General features: G+C 49.1%; 1 protein-coding gene across 11 annotated transcripts in view; it reads left to right on the forward strand.

Annotated features, from left to right (window-relative positions):
- The first annotated feature begins 3,595 nt into the window (after window positions 1-3,595).
- PICALM (phosphatidylinositol binding clathrin assembly protein) overlaps window positions 3,596-20,603 on the forward strand; it is a 59,853-nt gene continuing 42,845 nt past the window's right edge. For 8 of the 11 annotated variants that reach the window (XM_069969677.1, XM_069969680.1, XM_069969683.1 and 5 more), the window contains exon 1: window positions 3,598-3,990. In XM_069969677.1, coding sequence (XP_069825778.1) covers window positions 3,861-3,990 — 130 coding nt within the window. In that variant the 5' untranslated portion in view covers window positions 3,598-3,860. Of the gene's footprint in view, window positions 3,991-20,603 lie in introns of all 11 variants that reach the window. The other 3 variants (XM_069969681.1, XM_069969682.1, XM_069969687.1) reach the window with 2 other exon arrangements.

The raw sequence follows: 20,603 nt of genomic DNA on the forward strand, positions 1-20,603 counted from the left end.
TTACTGTAGAGGTCTGTCTGGTTTGGGGTCTTGTATTACTATAGAGGTCTGGTCTGGGGTCTTGTATTACTATAGAGGTCTGTCTGGTCTGGGGTCTTGTATTACTATAGTGTTCTGTCTGGTCTGGGGTCTTGTATTACTATAGTGGTCTGTCTGGTCTGGGGTCTTGTATTACTATAGTGTTCTGTCTGGTCTGGGGTCTTGTATTACTATAGTGGTCTGTCTGGTCTGGGGTCTTGTATTACTATAGAGGTCTGTCTGGTCTGGGGTCTTGTATCACTATAGGGGTCTGGTCTGGGGTCTTGTATTACTATAGTGGTCTGTCTGGTCTGGGGTCTTGTATTACTATAGAGGTCTCTCTGGTCTGGAGTCTTGTATTACTATAGGGGTCTGTCTGGTCTGGGGTCTTGTATTACTATAGAGGTCTGTCTGGTCTGGGGTCTTGTATTACTATAGAGGTCTGGGGTCTTGTATTACTATAGAGGTCTGTCTGGTCTGGGGTCTTGTATTACTATAGAGGTCTGGTTTGGGGTCTTGTATTACTATAGAGGTCTGGTCTGGGGTCTTGTATTACTATAGAGGTCTGTCTGGTCTCGGGTCTTGTATTACTATAGAGGTCTGTCTGGTCTGGGGTCTTGTATTACTATAGAGGTCTGGTCTGGGGTCTTGTATTACTATAGAGGTCTGTCTGGTCTGGGGTCTTGTATTACTATAGAGGTCTGGTTTGGGGGTCTTGTATTACTATAGAGGTCTGGTCTGGGGTCTTGTATTACTATAGAGGTCTGTCTGGTCTGGGGTCTTGTATTACTATAGAGGTCTGTCTGGTTTGGGGTCTTGTATTACTATAGAGGTCTGGTCTGGGGTCTTGTATTACTATAGAGGTCTGGTCTGGGGTCTTGTATTACTATAGAGGTCTGGGGTCTTGTATTACTATAGAGGTCTGTCTGGTCTGGGGTCTTGTATTACTATAGAGGTCTGTCTGGTCTGGGGTCTTGTATTACTATAGAGGTCTGGTCTGGGGTCTTGTTTTACTATAGAGGTCTGTCTGGTCTGGGGTCTTGTATTACTATAGAGGTCTGTCTGGTTTGGGGTCTTGTATTACTATAGAGGTCTGGTCTGGGGTCTTGTATCACTATAGAGGTCTGTCTGGTCTGGGGTCTTGTATTACTATAGTGGTCTGGTCCGGGGTCTTGTATTACTATAGAGGTCTGTCTGGTCTTGGGTCTTGTATTACTATAGAGGTCTGGTCTGGTCTGGGTTCTTGTATTACTATAGAGGTCTGGGGTCTTGTATTACTATGGAGGTCTCTCTGGTCTTGGGTCTTGTATTACTATAGAGGTCTGTCTGGTCTGGGGTCTTGTATTACTATAGAGGTCTGTCTGGTCTGAGGTCTTGTATTACTATAGAGGTCTGGGGTCTTGTATTACTATGGAGGTCTGTCTGGTCTGGGGTCTTGTATTACTATAGGAGTCTGGTCTGGGGTCTTGTATTACTATAGAGGTCTGGTCTGGGGTCTTGTATTACTATAGAGATCTGTCTGGTCTGGGGTCTTGTATTACTATAGAGGTCTAGGGTCTTGTATTACTATAGAGGTCTGTCTGGTCTGGGGTCTTGTATTACTATAGAGGTCTAGGGTCTTGTATTACTATAGAGGTCTGGTCTGGGGTCTTGTATTACTGTAGAGGTCTGTCTGGTCTGGAGTCTTGTATTACTATAGAGGTCTGTCTGGTCTGGGGTCTTGTATTACTATAGAGGTCTGTCTGGTCTGGGGTCTTGTATTACTATAGTGGTCTGTCTGGTCTGGGGTCTTGTATTACTATAGTGGTCTGTCTGGTCTGGGGTCCTGTATCACTATAGAGGTCTGGTCTGGGGTCTTGTATTACTATAGTGGTCTGTCTGGTCTGGGGTCTTGTATTACTATAGTGGTCTGTCTGGTCTGGGGTCTTGTATTACTATAGTGGTCTGTCTGGTCTGGGGTCCTGTATCACTATAGAGGTCTGGTCTGGGGTCTTGTATTACTATAGTGGTCTGTCTGGTCTGGGGTCTTGTATTACTATAGAGGTCTGGTCTGGGGTCTTGTATTACTGTAGAGGTCTGTCTGGTCTGGGGTCTTGTATTACTATAGGGGTCTGGGGTCTTGTATTACTATAGAGGTCTGGTCTGGGGTCTTGTATTACTATAGAGGTCTGGTCCGGGGTCTTGTATTACTATAGAGGTCTGTCTGGTCTGGGGTCTTGTATTACTATAGAGGTCTGTCTGGTTTGGGGTCTTGTATTACTATAGAGGTCTGGTCTGGGGTCTTGTATTACTATAGAGGTCTGGTCTGGTCTGGGGTCTTGTATTACTATAGTGGTCTGTCTGGTCTGGGGTCTTGTATTACTATAGGAGTCTGGTCTGGGGTCTTGTATTACTATAGAGGTCTGGTCTGGGGTCTTGTATTACTATAGAGGTCTGTCTGGTCTGGGGTCTTGTATTACTATAGAGGTCTGTCTGGTTTGGGGTCTTGTATTACTATAGAGGTCTGGTCTGGGGTCTTGTATTACTATAGAGGTCTGGGGTCCTGTATCACTATAGAGGTCTGTCTGGTCTGGGGTCTTGTATTAACTATAGAGGTCTGTCTGGTTTGTGGTCTTGTATCACTATAGAGGTCTGGTCTGGGGTCTTGTATTACTATAGAGGTCTGGTCTGGGGTCTTGTATTACTATAGTGGTCTGTCTGGTCTGGGGTCTTGTATTACTATAGAGGTCTGGTCTGGGGTCTTGTATTACTATAGAGGTCTGGTCTGGTCTGGGGTCTTGTATTACTATAGTGGTCTGTCTGGTCTGGGGTCTTGTATTACTATAGGAGTCTGGTCTGGGGTCTTGTATTACTATAGAGGTCTGGTCTGGGGTCTTGTATTACTATAGAGGTCTGTCTGGTCTGGGGTCTTGTATTACTATAGAGGTCTGTCTGGTTTGGGGTCTTGTATTACTATAGAGGTCTGGTCTGGGGTCTTGTATTACTATAGAGGTCTGGGGTCCTGTATCACTATAGAGGTCTGTCTGGTCTGGGGTCTTGTATTAACTATAGAGGTCTGTCTGGTTTGTGGTCTTGTATCACTATAGAGGTCTGGTCTGGGGTCTTGTATTACTATAGAGGTCTGTCTGGTCTGGGGTCTTGTATTACTATAGAGGTCTGTCTGGTCTGGGGTCTTGTATTACTATAGAGGTCTGGTCTGGAGTCTTGTATTACTATAGAGGTCTGGTCTGGGGTCTTGTATTACTATGGAGGTCTGTCTGGTCTGGAGATGATTGGGCGACCATCAATGACACCTCGGTTATTAGTCAGACTTGCTCCCTGATCGCACGTATCTGCATTACACAACTCCACACTGGTATCACTGGTATCACTGGTGTGAGTGCACTGAGTGTACTGGTAACGCTGGGTGTGCGGACGCCGTAGTCCTTACACTGGGCGTGGCCAGAGATAGCTCCTCCCACACTTCAGTGTTCACGCGTACTTGCCCCGCCTCTATCTTGGAGTTACACGAAGTCTCCGCCCACTCGGCAGATTTCTCTGGAAGACCACGCCCCCAGGGTGGACAGACCCTGAGGATAGTCCCCGCCCCCTGGTCACGTGACGGTACCGGGCTCTCTCACGGCTCTGAGGTGGAGCTGCGCCGCCATTTTCCCCTCTGCTCCCGTTCTCTGACTCCTCAGCGCCGTGCGGCGGCCAGTACCGGAGGGGTCCCGGCGTGCTCCGGCCCGACAGCGTCCGTGAGTGTGCCCGTCCTCTCCATGAGCAGCTGTGCGGCCGGGCTGCTCACACCGGATCCCACGTCCCGGGCCTCATCCCTCTGATCTGTGTCACCAGGCGCTGCCATGTCCGGCCAGAGCATCACGGACCGCATCACGGCGGCGCAGCACAGCGTCACCGGCTCCGCCGTCTCCAAGACCGTGTGCAAGGCCACGACCCACGAGATCATGGGCCCCAAGAAGAAGCACCTGGACTGTGAGTACCGGGGACCCCCTGTCCTGTCACTGAGGGGGCAGTGTATTGTGGGGACCCCCTGTCCTGTCACTGAGGGGGGCAGTGTATTGTGGGGACCCCCTGTCCTGTCACTGAGGGGGGCAGTGTATATTAGGGACCCCCTGTCCTGTCACTGAGGGGGGCAGTGTATTGTGGGGACCCCCTGTCCTGTCACTGAGGGGGGCAGTGTATATTAGGGACCCCCTGTCCTGTCACTGAGGGGGGCAGTGTATTGTGGGGACCCCCTGTCCTGTCACTGAGGGGGGCAGTGTATTGTGGGGACCCCCTGTCCTGTCACTGAGGGGGGCAGTGTATTGTGGGGACCCCCTGTCCTGTCACTGAGGGGGGCAGTGTATTGTGGGGACCCCCTGTCCTGTCACTGAGGGGGGCAGTGTATTGTGGGGACCCCCTGTCCTGTCACTGAGGGGTGCAATGTATTGTGGGGACCCCCTGTCCTGTCACTGAGGAGTGCAGTGTATTGTGGGGACCCCCTGTCCTGTCACTGAGGGGGGCAGTGTACATTAGGGACCCCCTGTCCTGTCACTGAGGGGTGCAGTGTATTGTGGGGACCCCCCTGTCCTGTCACTGAGGGGGGCAGTGTACATTAGGGACCCCCTGTCCTGTCACTGAGGGGGGCAGTGTATATTAGGGACCCCCTGTCCTGTCACTGAGGGGGGCAGTGTATTGTGGGGACCCCCTATCCTGTCACTCAGGGGGGCAGTGTATTGTGGGGACCCCCTGTCCTGTCTCTGAGGGGGCAGTGTATTGTGGGGACCCCCTGTCCTGTCACTGAGGGGGGCAGTGTATTGTGGGGACCCCCTGTCCTGTCACTGAGGGGGCAGTGTATATTAGGGACCCCCTGTCCTGTCACTGAGGGGGGCAGTGTATATTAGGGACCCCCTGTCCTGTCACTGAGGGGGGCAGTGTATTGTGGGGACCCCCTGTCCTGTCACTGAGGGGGGCAGTGTATTGTGGGGACCCCCTGTCCTGTCACTGAGGGGGGCAGTGTATTGTGGGGACCCCCTGTCCTGTCACTGAGGGGTGCAGTGTATATTAGGGACCCCCTGTCCTGTCACTGAGGGGGGCAGTGTATTGTGGGGACCCCCCTGTCCTGTCACTGAGGGGGGCAGTGTATTGTGGGGACCCCCCTGTCCTGTCACTGAGGGGGCAGTGTATATTAGGGACCCCCTGTCCTGTCACTGAGGGATGCAGTGTATTGTGGGGACCCCTGTCCTGTCACTGAGGGGTGCAGTGTATTGTGGGGACCCTCTGTCCTGTCACTGAGGGGGGCAGTGTATTGTGGGGACCCCCTGTCCTGTCACTGAGGGGGGCAGTGTATTGTGGGGACCCCCTGTCCTGTCACTGAGGGGGGCAGTGTATTGTTGGGACCCCCTGTCCTGTCACTGATGGGGGCAGTTTATTGTGGGGACCCCCTGTCCTGTCACTGAGGGGGGCAGTGTATTGTGGGGACCCCCTGTCCTGTCACTGAGGGGGGCAGTGTATATTAGGGACCCCCTGTCCTGTCACTGAGGGGGCAGTGTATATTAGGGACCCCCTGTCCTGTCACTGAGGGGTGCAATGTATTGTGGGGACCCCCTGTCCTGTCACTGAGGGGTGCAGTGTATTGTGGGGACCCCCTGTCCTGTCACTGAGGGGTGCAGTGTATATTAGGGACCCCTGTCCTGTCACTGAGGGGGGCAGTGTATTGTTGGGACCCCCTGTCTTGTCACTGAGGGGTGCAGTGTATTGTTGGGACCCCCTGTCCTGTCACTGAGGGGGGCAGTGTATTGTGGGGACCCCCTGTCCTTTCACTGAGGGGGCAGTGTATTGTGGGGACCCCCTGTCCTGTCACTGAGGGGGCAGTGTATATTAGGGACCCCCTGTCCTGTCACTGAGGGGGGCAGTGTATTGTGGGGACTCCCTGTCCTGTCACTGAGGGGGGCAGTGTATTGTGGGGACCCCCCTGTCCTGTCACTGAGGGGGCAGTGTATATTAGGGACCCCCTGTCCTGTCACTGAGGGATGCAGTGTATTGTGGGGACCCCTGTCCTGTCACTGAGGGGTGCAGTGTATTGTGGGGACCCCCTGTCCTGTCACTGAGGGGGGCAGTGTATTGTGGGGACCCCCTGTCCTGTCACTGAGGGGGGCAGTGTATTGTGGGGACCCCCTGTCCTGTCACTGAGGGGGGCAGTGTATTGTTGGGACCCCCTGTCCTGTCACTGATGGGGGCAGTTTATTGTGGGGACCCCCTGTCCTGTCACTGAGGGGGGCAGTGTATTGTGGGGACCCCCTGTCCTGTCACTGAGGGGGGCAGTGTATATTAGGGACCCCCTGTCCTGTCACTGAGGGGGCAGTGTATATTAGGGACCCCCTGTCCTGTCACTGAGGGGTGCAATGTATTGTGGGGACCCCCTGTCCTGTCACTGAGGGGTGCAGTGTATTGTGGGGACCCCCTGTCCTGTCACTGAGGGGTGCAGTGTATATTAGGGACCCCTGTCCTGTCACTGAGGGGGGCAGTGTATTGTTGGGACCCCCTGTCTTGTCACTGAGGGGTGCAGTGTATTGTTGGGACCCCCTGTCCTGTCACTGAGGGGGGCAGTGTATTGTGGGGACCCCCTGTCCTGTCACTGAGGGGGCAGTGTATTGTGGGGACCCCCTGTCCTGTCACTGAGGGGGCAGTGTATATTAGGGACCCCCTGTCCTGTCACTGAGGGGGGCAGTGTATTGTGGGGACTCCCTGTCCTGTCACTGAGGGGGGCAGTGTATTGTGGGGACCCCCTGTCCTGTCACTGAGGGGGGCAGTGTATTGTGGGGACCCCCTGTCCTGTCACTGAGGGGGGCAGTGTATTGTGGGGACCCCCTGTCCTGTCACTGAGGGGGGCAGTGTATTGTGGGGACCCCCTGTCCTGTCACTGAGGGGGGCAGTGTATTGTGGGGACCCCCTGTCCTGTCACTGAGGGGGGCAGTGTATTGTGGGGACCCCTGTCCTGTCACTGAGGGGGGCAGTGTATTGTGGGGACCCCCTGTCCTGTCACTCAGGGGGGCAGTGTATTGTGGGGACCCCCTGTCCGGTCACTGAGGGGGCAGTGTATATTAGGGCCCCCCTGTACTGTCACTGAGGGGGGCAGTGTATTGTGGGGACCCCCTGTCCTGTCATTGAGGGGGGCAGTGTATTGTGGGGACCCCCTGTCCTGTCACTGAGGGGGGCAGTGTATATTAGGGACCCCCTATCCTGTCACTGAGGGGGGCAGTGTATTGTGGGGACCCCCTGTCCTGTCACTGAGGGGTGCAGTGTATATTAGGGACCCCCGTCCTGTCACTGAGGGGTGCAGTTTATTGTGGGGACCCCCTGTCCTGTCACTGAGGGGGGCAGTGTACTGTAGGGACCCCTGTACAGTCACTGAGGGGGGCAGTATATTGTGGGGACCCCCTGTCCTGTCACTGAGGGGGGCAGTGTTTTGTGGGGACCCCCATCCTGTCACTGAGGGGGGCAGTGTATTGTGGGGACCCCCTGTCCTGTCACTGAGGGGGGCAGTGTATTGTGGGGACCCCCTGTCCTGTCACTGAGGGGGGCAGTGTATTGTCGGGACCCCCTGTCCTGTCACTGAGGGGGGAAGTGTATTGTGGGGACCCCCCGTCCTGTCACTGAGGGGTGCAGTGTATTGTGGGGACCCCCTGTCCTGTCACTGAGGGGTGCAGTGTATTGTGGGGACCCCCCCGTCCTGTCACTGAGGGGTGCAGTGTATTGTGGGGACCCCCCCGTCCTGTCACTGAGGGGGGCAGTGTATTGTGGGGACCCCCCCCGTCCTGTCACTGAGGGGGGCATTGTATTGTGGGGACCCCCCCGTCCTGTCACTGAGGGGTGCAGTGTATTGAGGGGACCCCCTGTCCTGTCACTGAGGGGGGCAGTGTATTGTGGGGACCCCCTGTCCTTTCACTGAGGGGTGCAGTGTATTGTGGGGACCCCCTGTCCTGTCACTGAGGGGGGCAGTGTATATTAGGGACCCGCTGTCCTGTACTGAGGGGGGCAGTGTATTGTGGGGACCCCCTGTCCTGTCACTGAGGGTTGCAATGTATTGTGGGGACCCCCTGTCCTGTCATTGAGGGGTGCAGTGTATTGTGGGGACCCCCTGTCCTGTCACTGAGGGGTGCAGTGTATTGTGGGGACTCCCTGTCCTGTCACTGGGGGGGCAGTGTATTGTGGGGACCCCCTGTCCTGTCACTGAGGGGGGCAGTGTATTGTGGGGACCCCCTGTCCTGTCATTGAGGGGTGCAGTGTATTGTGGGGACCCCCTGTCCTGTCACTGGGGGGGCAGTGTATTGTGGGGACTCCCTGTCCTGTCACTTAGGGGGGCAGTGTATGGTGGGGACCCCCCGTCCTGTCACTGAGGGGGGCAGTGTATTGTGGGGACCCCCCCGTCCTGTCACTGAGGGGGGCAGTGTATTGTGGGGACCCCCTGTCCTGTCACTGAGGGGGCAGTGTATTGTGGGGACCCCCTGTCCTGTCACTGGGGGGGCAGTGTATTGTAGTGCTGCGAGTTTGCTGCGAGTTTGCTGCGAGTTTGCTGCGTATCGCAGCAGTAAATACGCTGCATATACGGTGTGTGGGTTTATACCCTAAGAGTCACTATGTGGGACAGTGGGGATCTCCTCTCCTGCTGAGTGTCTTGTGTCATGGGGATCTCCTCTCCTGCCTGGTGTCTTGTGTTATTGGGATCTCCTCTCCTGCCCTGTGTCTTGTATGATTTAGGATCTCCTCTCTTTATATCACTTTTAGAGTCACTATGTGGGACAGTGGGGATCTCCTCTCCTGCTGAGTGTCTTGTGTCATGGGGATCTCCTCTCCTGCCCAGTGTCTTGTATGATGGGGATCTCCTCTCCTGCCTGGTGTCTTGTGTTATTGGGATCTCCTCTCCTGCCCTGTGTCTTGTATGATGAGAATCTCCTCTCCTGCCCTGTGTCTTGTATGATGAGAATCTCCTCTCCTGCCCGGTGTCTTGTGTTATGGGGATCTCCTCTCCTGCCCTGTGTCTTGTATGATGAGGATCTCCTCTCCTGCCTGGTGTCTTGTGTTATGGGGATCTTGTCTCTGGCCTCGGTGCTGTGTTATGGGGATCTCCTCTCTGCGCTGCGTGCTCTCTCTCGCAGGACTAGGGGTATGTTGGCCATTCAGATTCTCCCTGGCTTAGGGTCCTATTTCACAGAGCGATTTTTATTAACGACTAACGATAAACGATCGCAAACGAGATTGTTTATGGTCAACCTGAAATCGTTCACCATATTACACAGAACGATAGTCGTTAGATACGATCGTTATTACAATCGTTATTGCGATGGTTACTATGATCGTTGACTCCTTCTGATCTCAGCAAAACAATCAACAATGTGCAATTACACTGACCGATTAGTGAAAAAATGTGGAACTTGAGCGAACGTGGAATTACAGCGAACGATTAACGATAATTTTAGGTTCAGATCTAAATCAACGATCAACGACATACAAATGATTTTTCGATCGTAGCCTGAAATTACACAGAACGATTATTGTTTAAATTCACACGATATAACGATTTTTCACACGATAATCGCCCCGTGTAAAAGGGCTCTTACTCTGTGTGGGAGCCACTGACAGAATTCTATTCATTGCATAATGTAAGGTTATACAGCACTGTTCACCTTCTCCAAGATCTCTGCTTGCTGTCATTGTTCTCTTCCACAGTCCTGGTCATGTGACAGTCTCACAGCTGTGCAGGTATCAGAGCCCTGTGGCTCTAGTCACATGACCAGGACAGATTTGTATCCATTACATAATGAAAATTTATGCAACTTTTTATCAGTTCCTCACAGAGACCCCTGTTTGTTGTCAGTGAATGAAACCTGACTAAACCATCAGTGCTTAAAGGGGTACTCCAGCTAAAATCTTTTCCTTTCAAATCAAGTGGTGCCAGAAAGTTATATAGACTTGTAAATTACTTCTATTTAAAACTCTTAAGTACTTATCAGCAGCTGGATGTGCTGCAGAAGTGGTGTTTTGTTTTCATTCTGACACAGTGCTCTCTGCTGCCACCTCTGTCCATGTCAGGAACTGTCCAGAGCAGCAGCAAATCCCCATAGAAAACCTCTCCTGCTCTGGACAGTTCCTGACACGGACAGAGGTGGCAGCAGAGAGCACTGTCAGACTTTTTAAATAGAAGTAAATTACAAATCTGTATAATTTTCTGAAACCAGTTGATTTGAAAGAAAAAGATTTTGGCTGGATAACCCCTTTAACATTTTTCACAGCTGAGGGTTTGTTACAATTGGATCGCTTTAGCGCTGATCAAACTTTCTTCTTACTTGTTTCTTAGAGGGGGTTATGTTCACTAAAAGCGTAAAGATTTCTCATTTTGAATGGATCTTACTGGGAAGAGACGGCTGTACAGGGTGTCAGCAATGCTGTCTGTCACAGGTTAGGTTTGTTGATGGATACGGGATGTCTCCACGCTAGTCCTGAGCTGAAAAGCATCACTGAAGCTTCCAGTTTTACGGCCTTGAGGCCTCATTTACACGTCCGTGCTGGCGACACTATGGTCCCATTGGTTTGAATGGCTCTGTAAATGCATCCCTACGTGTTATGGGGCCACGATCCGCGCTTGGAGGTTTTAGGGCCCCCGCAATCCTCAGAATGAAGGGGACGCAGCTGTGATTTGCAAGGAAAACCTTGAAGGAATTCTCGGGGTCGGAGGACGCCCACCGATCATAAACAGGGCTCCAGACTAAAAAATTTACCTGGGAGCCATTGGCTCCTAACCTGAAAAATTTAGGCGCCAAATAGAATATTTGGTCGCCAACATTTTAAACCATGTAAAATTAATGTTATGTTAAATGGGACTTACTGTGTGCAGAGGCCGCGGCATCCTCCTCCTTTAGATTCTCTCTTTTCTTAGTTTGAAGACACTGAGGGAAGTGGCACTGTGCAGTCTATTACATATACAGACACTGAGGGAAGTGGTACTGTGCAGTCTATACATACAGACACTGAGGGAAGTGGTACTGTGCAGTGTATACATACAGACACTGAGGGAAGTGGTACTGTGCAGTGTATATATACAGACACTGAGGGAAGTGGTACTGTGCAGTCTACACATACAGACACTGAGGGAAGTGGTACTGTGCAGTCTATACATCCCCCCCCCCCCACGCACTGACTACCGCACCTGGCCGCCATCACAATAGACACACTACCCAGGCCGCGGTCCCCCCCACACACATTACTGGCCGGCTGCCGCCCCTCCGGTTATACTCACCCAGTCACCAACAATCTAAGGGCCCTATTTCACCGGACGATTATCGTTAGCATAATCGTTAACGATTAACGATCTCAAACGACCGCTATTGCGAAAGACCTGAAAACGTTCACTCATTTCCATGGAACGATAATCGTTACTTATGATCGTAATTGCGATCGTTTCTTCTTCCGTATTTCTTCGCTATTGCGTTCGTATCTATTGCGAACGACCGAACGATGTCTTATTCAATGCGAACGATTTGCGAACGTTTTGCGAACGAGCAACGATAAAAATAGGTCCAGGTCTTATAAAGCGATCAACGATTTCTCGTTCGGTCGTTAATCGTTACTGCATTTCAACCGAACGATTATCGTTTAGATTCGAACGATTTAACGATAATCTGAACGATAATCGTCCGGTGGAATAGGGCCCTAAGTATGGTGCCGCTGGGGTGAACTTGAGGATCCGCCGGGTGAGGAGAGGCGGGAGAGAGGCGCTGGATGAGTGTGGCGCCTCTGCGGCCGTCCGTCCAATGAATGACGGACGTGCTGGATGACGTCACTGGAGAAGCGTGTCCCCACACACGTCATCCAGCACGTCCGTCATTCATTGGACGGACGGCCGCAGAGGCGCCACGTGATTCGGCGCAGCGTGCGGAAGTCCTTAAAGAGACAGCGCGCCGCCGGGCCAGTCGCAAATGTGTGCGGAGACACGCTTCGGTGCAGCGTGCGGAAGGCGGTCACTGTCCTTGAAGAGACAGTGACCGCCAGTCGCAAATGGCGCCCAGATTAATAAATCTGGGCGCCATTTGCAAGATGTCAGTCGCATTGGCGACCATTTTGGTCGCCATCTGGAGCCCTGAGAAAGCAATGTAACATAGCTGTATACCCCTTTTAAAGGGAACGTTATCGCTGTCTGAAACACAAGTCGTCTACTCTAGGTGACCCCTGGCGGCCTTTTCTATATCTGTGTCTGGTATGGCCGTGTCCACTTGTATGCAGCAATCCCAGTGATGATAGTTCTACCACATCCACCGTGGAGTAGACCTATATAGAGCGAGGTTAGGTCACGAGGACGTGTCGTGTGTGTACGCACCTCTAAATTATTCACTGTCGTAGACTGTTGTGAAAGAAGATTTGCAATTCTTGTTGCATTAGCAATGTATAAGGGGGGACGCTGCAGGGCCGTGGAGTGTTCTATGCATATTTACTTACACCTCTGTATGGTAACGGGCATAGATGCATATGTATTCACAATCCTGTATGGTAACGGGCATAGATGCATATGTATTCACACTCCTGTATGGTCACTGGGCGTAGATGTATACGTATTCACACCCCTGTAGGATCACGGGCATAGATGTATATGTATTCACACTCCTGTATGGTCACTGGACGTTGATGCGTATGTATTCACACCTCTGTATGGTCACTGGGCATAGATGCATATGTACTTACACCTCTGTATGGTCACTGGGCGTAGATGCGTATGTATTCACACCTCTGTATGGTCACTGGGCGTAGATGCATATGTATTCGCATCTCTGGTCACTGGGCAAAGATGCATATGTATTCACACCTCTGTATGGTCACTTGGTGTAGATGTATATGTGTTCACACATCTATATAGTCATCAGGCGTATATGCATATGTATTCATACCTTTGTATGGTCATCAGTCGTAGATGCATATGTATTCACACCTCTGTATGGTCACCGAGCATAGATGCCTATGTATTTACACCCCTGTAAAGTCACTGGGCATAGATGCATATGTATTCACACCCCTGTATGCTCACCAGGGCTCTGGCTTGGAGCCGGGATGTTCCCATTATCATGTTCCAGACATATTATGCCCCCTCCCATATCACCTGCATCATTCACATCAAGAAACTTTTTTTTTTTTTGCTCCTATGAAATGCAATTGTACTGGAAGAGATGATTTCATAGTTTTTCTTCTCATTGTGTGGCGGACGGCGCCAGTTACCAGAAGGCATTAGATTTATTGGTACATCCCCCCCCCCCCTTGTTTTCATATAGTTTTGTCTTTTAAGGAAATCGTTCAGGCAAAACTCCAGAGGGCTTGTCTACATGGCCCGGATTTACATAGGTGTCATGAGAGGCCGTAAAGCGTCAGGGATGCCAAAATAAGAAGGTGGACTTACCCTGAGTGTAGCTACTACCCCCTCCTCTGATGTCCTCAGCCTGTGTTCCCCCCCTTCCACATATTATCCAGTCTTGTACATGTAAAACAAGGAACAATGGCCTCCATCTCTGATCTCTATGTAGGGCGGCTCATGGGGCCATCTATAAAGAGATCATCCTCATCCCCTCAGGTGCCCGCAAGCCAAAATGTCCTGGGCACATCCGGCGTCTCTGACTTTCTTGTTTACCGCTGGATGAGGCGTGGTAATCCCTCCAGCTTAATTGAATGTATTGTCTGTAATCCACCTGAAGTCCCTCGGCTGAGGATAGGAAACCTGGCAACTTGTGGGAAACTGCAGAAGTTCTTTACTCAGATGCAGTCAGGAATATCTATAGCATATATAGGGTTATACATAACAGTATAGGCCCCCCCAAAAACAATCAGAGGTACTCAGTATATTGTTACATCCTGTATTATACTCCAGAGCTGTGCTCACTATTCTGCTGGTGAGGTCACTGTGTACATACATTACATTACTTATCCTGTACTGATCCTGAGTTACATCCTGTATTATACTCCAGAGCTGCACTCACTATTCTGCAGGTGAGGTCACTGTGTACATACATTACATTACTTATCCTGTACTGATCCTGAGAGACATCCTGTATTATACTCCAGAGCTGTGCTCACTATTCTGCTGGTGGGATCACTGTGTACATACATTACATTACTTATCCTGTACTGATCCTGAGTTACATCCTGTATTATACTCCAGAGTTGCACTCACTATTCTGCTGGTGAGGTCACTGTATATACATTACACAGTGTGTTTGCCTCTTCCTTTACATTGTGGAGACATGTTCTCTCCTGACCTGCTGGCGGTTTCCTCACCTTGCTTAGTGCGGTCAGCCTCGTACACTTGCCGTTCCCATGATATCAGCATTTCTGTGTCTCTATCACCTGCAGTGATATGTAGCAGCAAGGATTTACCTGCTGAGGTGTCCTTTACCTTTCACATACAGGTCAATGTCCCCTGCAGCAGTGTGGTGTGGACATTGCTCACATTACATCGCTATAGCTGAATAGTGTGGCTTTGCACTATGACTAATTCCTCCACACCAAGAAAAACACAGGTAAAAAGGGGCGCAGGACTTAAAGGAGAGGTCCGATCAAGGAAAAAAATTGTTCTAATATGAGGGGCAAGGGGGGAACATAAAAACTACACCAACTCACCTCTCCCCATACATTTCCACTGCTGGATCGCCACTCGGGGACTCCCACCAGCCTCTAGGATTCTCCTTTAAGACTGAGGACATACAAAAAAAAAAACTATTAAAATTTTTTATAAATTTTTTAAAACACTGCTTTTTTTCCACCGTCCATTTTATCAAGTGTTACAACTGAGGAAGAGGGCGATCTGGTCTTGAAACGCGTAGTGTATTTTATTAAACACTCTACAAGCCAACAATATCACATTGATGATGGTCCATTTCCTGCCCCTTCACTGACTGCCAATGCCCTTTCATTGCTTCCTTGCCTGGCACAGTGTCTTATGTATTTTAGTGATTGTTCCTGGTACTGCAGCTTTTTTATGTTAGAGTGACTCTATGCAGTTTGCTGTAGTGTCTGCGATGCCTTGCGCTACCAACATACAGTGCCATGGAAACCTAATACAGAAAGTAGAGCAAAACAGTGATCCAGGGATGCTTTCTGCATCCCTACCTTACTGTTGCGCTCCAGACCCAGGGAATCTGCCATTCTTATTTTATGCATTATATCCTTTTTATATTCAGAGTCGTGCTACCACCCTAAGTATCTGTATTGAAGTCTAATTTCTCGTATTGTGACACCCGGGCTTGGTAAACAGAATTACAGCTGCTGATCCTGGGAATTTTGACTTGCTCTGCTGGGATGGGTCAATGGATACCCTAGACCCGAATAAGAAAGATGTCCTGCTTTAGCTCCTGAGCCTCTTCCATCCCGTATACACATATGGAGCAGGACATATCTGTACTGTCACGTCACCCCCCCCCCCCCCCCCCCTTGTAGTACCGTCGGGATGACATGCCTTCTCCTGCCTGCAGCCGTCTCCAGGTTCGGATGCATAAATCTTTCATGAGTCACTCACGTGTATGTGGATATTTCTCCCCAAGCAGATGGTTTTTAAGCAGTTATTGTCGGAGTCTTGGCAGCCGCCACTTCCGCTGAGTATGACTTGGGCTGCTTTTTGGCAAACATTGCATCTGTTTACTGAAATAAGTGGGAAAAGGAGCAAGTCGGTATAGATAGAAAGTGCTTTTTTTTTTTTTTTTGACTTTTCTTTTTTTTTTCAGCAGTGTTTCTCACTCAGTCTTTCTTGGTAAGAGATTTCTGTCCAGTGCCCTCAGAGCTGCACTCTGTGATAAGCTAGGCTGAATAATACACTGCTATGTTATTACAATTTCACACAAAATAATGCTGTGCGATGACTTTAAAAGTTGATTACTTTAAAGGGATTGTTTACCCCCCAAAAAATTCTTTCAAATCAACTGGTGCCAGAGATTTGTAATTTACTTCTTAAAAAAAAAAAAATCTTGTCTTCCAGTATTTATCAGCCGCTGTATGTCCTGCAAGAAGTGGTGTATTCTTTCCAGTCTGGAGAGCAGGAGAGGTTTTTACCGGGATTTGCTGCTGCTCTGGACAGTTCCTGACATGGACAGAGGTGGCAGCAGAGAGCACTATGTCAGACTAGAAAGAATACACCACTTCTGCAGGACATACAGCAGCTGATAAGTACTAGAAGACTTGAGATTTTTTTTACTAGCAGTAAATTACAAATCTCTGGCACTTGCTGGGACCAGTTGATTGATCAATCCCATTTAAAGACTTGTTATAATGCAGTTGATGTGGCATGTATCAGCTGTCTGCCATCTTCATTCTCTATTGTCTAGTTCCCCTTGAAGTGTTTTCCTATTGCATCCCACATTTCCTATGATGCGTCTGGCTTTGCAGACACTGGGGTCAGTGTCTCCTGTGGGTGCTGCAAGTAGGTCTGTGATACAGAAGGTCTGTCCCCAAACTCCCTCTGCGAGATATCATATGTGATACAGCTGCTGCCTGTTTTTTCTTCCTCTCTCTGGTACTGTATCTCAGGAAAGCAGTGTCAGACTACAAGGGAGTCGTATATCTCTGCAGCTTATCATTGTATAGACTCCTCTATATCACTGCTCTCCAGGTTCCGAGACTCCTGTGGCACAGGAGAGATCACTTCTAGAGATTTTTTTCCCTGCAGTGTCATCTATTCATCCCAGCTCACCTTCATCCTCACATTTCATCACTGCAATTGGGTCATGTGACCACTTCAAAAAACTTCATATACTAATGTGTCGATATGAAATGATTAGAAAGGAGCGAACCTCAAGCATGTGGCATTTGATTACCAGTGGCTAAAGAAGTTGGATGCCACCCTAAGAAGTCCTGGAAAACATGGATATAGCATATGGCTGTATCTATGCTTCCCAGGCAGCTTTAGGGGACATTCACACGTTCAGTAATTTACAGACGATGTGCATGGCATTAAATATTCATTATGATGTCTTGAGCTCCGAATCTGTTTAAATCTTCGTGCTACTGTACTGACGCGCTGTGGGAGCTTCAGAGCTCCCGGCATTATTATAAATGATGATGGCGGAAGTTCTAAAGGGGACATGTGACTGCATCAAACTTCTTCAGTCACCTTTAATCAAATGCTGCACCCTGGGGTTTTGGACCCGAGCGTGCTTGAGGTTTGATCATATCTACACATTAGTAAATTCGATTTTATGTTTGCCAAACTGGTGGTCACATGATCCGGCTTCAGTAATGAAATGTGTGGATGCAGCTGAGCTGGGATGGATAGATGACACTGCAGGAGCAATAGCAGTCATTGTGCATTATATGGAAATATTAAAACCTGGAGTGCTTCTATCTTCCTATAGTTGGTGTACAACAGAATAACAATTTGAAGCTAATAAGATGCCTCCATGGTTGGGTACATTTAGGGGTATCCTCGTCCCGCAGACAATTGCTGCTCTTCTCATCTACAGTCACATGATTCTTTCATCATGGATTGTGTGGTGTCATACTGTAAATCGGGAAGTTGGCCAAGATGTAATTCTTCTGAGCTGATTCTTACACATTGCAGCCACCCTGTATGTTACACAATGACCTGACCGCTGTCATCTCCATCCATTGTATTAGCCTCCTATTGAGAAATACTTCCACATCGATGGTGTCATTTTAAAGGAGAAGTTCGGCAATTATTTTTATTAAAATATTGTATTGTCCCCCAAAAGTTATACAGATCCCCAATATACACTTATTACGGGAAATGCTTATAAAGTGCTTTTTCCCCTGCACTTACTACTGCATCAAGGCTTCCTGGATAGCATGGTGATGTCACTTCCTGGATAGCATGGTGATGTCACTTCCTGGATAGCATGGTGATGTCACTTCCTGGATAACATGGTGATATGTCACTTCCTAGATAACATGGTGATATGTCACTTCCTAGATAACATGGTGATGTCCCTTCCTGGATAAAATGGTGATGTCTTGCCACGACTCCCAGAGCTGTGCGGCTCTGTGGCTGCTGGAGAGGATGATGGCAGAGGGATGCTCAGTGTCCCCCCAGTGCCCTGTGTCCCCCTGCCATCATCCTCTCCAGCAGCCACAGCCTGCACAGCTCTGGGAGTCGAGTCGTGACATCACCATTTTATCCAGGAAGTGACATCACCATGTTATCCAGGGAGTGACATTGCCATGTTATCCAGGAAGTGACATCACCATTTTTAGCCAGGAAGTGACATCACCATTTTTAGCCAGGAAGTGACATTACCATTTTTAGCCAGGAAGTGACATCACCATTTTTTTTAGCCAGGAAGTGACATCACCATTTTTAGCCAGGAAGTGACATCACCAATTTTTTTAGCCAGGAAGTGACATCATCATTTTTAGCCAGGAAGTGACATAACCATTTTTTTTTTTTTAGCCAGGAAGTGACATCACCATGTTATCCAGGAAGTGACATCACCATGTTATCCAGGAAGTGACATCACCATTTTTATTCAGGAGATAAAGCCTTGATGTAGTAATAAGTGCAGGGGAAAAAAAGCACTTTATATTGGAAATTTGTATAACTTTTGGGGGACAATACAATGCCTTAATAAAAAAAAAAAATTGCAGGACTTGTCTTTAACCCTTAGGGGACACAGCCAGTTTTCATTTTTGCATTTTCGTTTTTCCCTCCTCGTGTATATAAGGCCATAGCGCCTGCATTTTTCCACCTAGAGACCCAAATGAGCCCTTATTTTTTGCGCAACTAATTGTACTTTGCTATGGCAGATGTAATTTTTGCCTAAAATGTGCCGGGAAACCAGAAAAAAATTATATGTGTGGTGAAATTGAAAAAAAAAATAGTTTTTTTTTTTATTTGGGGGGGGGGGGGGGTTGTTTTTACTATGTTCGCCCTGGGGTAAAACTGACTCGTTATATATGTTCCTTAAGTTGTTACGATTACAACGATATGTAACATGTATAACTTTTATTTGATTTGATGGCTTGTAAAAAATTAAAACCTTTTAAAGAAAATATATGTTCCTTAAAATCGCTCCATTCCCAGGCTTATAGCGCTTTTATCATTTGGTCTATGGGTCTGTGTGAGGTGTCATTTTTTGCGCCATGATGTGTTCTTTCTATCGGTACCTTGATTGCGCATATATGACTTTTTGATCGCTTTTTATTACAATTATTCTGGATTTGATGCGACCAAAAATGCGCAATTTTGCACTTTGGGATTTTTTTGCGCTGACGCCGTTTACCGTGTGAGATCAGGAATGTGATTAATTAATAGTTCGGGCGATTACGCATGCGGCGATAGCAAACATGTTTGTTTGTTAATTAATTAATTTATTTTTATTTATAAAATGGGGAAAGGGGGGTGATTCAGACTTTTATTAGGGGAGGGGGCTTTGTGTTATTAAAAATACATTTTTCTTTTACTTTACACATATACTAGAAGACCCCCTGGGGTTAGGGTTATTCCCCCCTGGGGTTAGGGTTATTCCCCTTGCAGTTAGAGTTATTCCCCCTGGGGTTAGGGTTATTTCCCCTGGGGTTAGGGTTATTCCCCCTGGGGGACTTCTAGTATATGCACTCTGATCTCTCATAGAGATCCATGCAGTATAGTTATACTGCATGAATCCATGAGATCGGTGTTCTATTACTTTTGGCTGCTGCAGCCAAAAGTAATAGAATGCCGAGCCGGGATCAGCGCCATTATGGAGCAGACCCCGGCCCGGGATGGATGTGGGGATCGCCCCCCCCGCAATCGCGCCGCAGGGGGGCGATCCCCCCACTAGACCACCAGGTATGTATAACAGCAAGTATTTAGAAGCAGCTGTCAACTTTGACAGCTGCTTCTAAGTACTTAATTAGCGGGCACGGCGATCGGACCGTGCCCGCTAATAGCCGCGAGCCCGGGCTACATGCGGCACCCGGGATCACGGCACTCCCATAGCGGCACGAGGACGTTCAATAACGTCCTGGTGCAGCTATGGGTTAAACCAACTTCTCTTAAAATCTCTTTAGACTTCTTTATACCAGTGTGAAGAAAGTGATGACTGCAACATCCTAGTGTGAACAGGGCTCGACGGATCCCAGAAGCCTGATTTACTGTGCCCCCTTCATTGTTTGCCAGGCACAGCGCTGTACATGTGGTAGTGGCTGTTCCTGGTATTGCAGCTCAAGTGAGAGGGATTGAGCTGTAATACCAGGTGTGGCCACCATCAAATATACAGCGCTGTGTCTTCTAACGAAATAAAACCAGGCAATAAGAGAGAGGCCCCAAAGATCTGTATGATGGATAATTCATACCTGTAAGTAAAAATTTGCCAACATAAGAAGTGTTTTTCAGGGTAGATGGTAGGAATCCTGCAGAATTTTGGCTTTTGGCTTGAATGGGTTAATGTTATCATAGCTTCCTGGTGTAATAAGGATATTGTTTGTGGAGCTTTTTTCCCTGATCCTTAGAACAGAACATATTTTCCAGATGTCCCTACAGCGGAGGCTCGGCCAGATATCCAGAAGGCCTGAGAAAAACGTCTCTCGCTGTCAGTGACTGCATGCGCTTCATGTGCCGTTGCATCTGGCCGCCACATGGATGTGTG

Source organism: Dendropsophus ebraccatus, chromosome 5 (assembly GCF_027789765.1).
Source record: "Dendropsophus ebraccatus isolate aDenEbr1 chromosome 5, aDenEbr1.pat, whole genome shotgun sequence".
Taxonomy (NCBI): domain Eukaryota; kingdom Metazoa; phylum Chordata; class Amphibia; order Anura; family Hylidae; genus Dendropsophus; species Dendropsophus ebraccatus.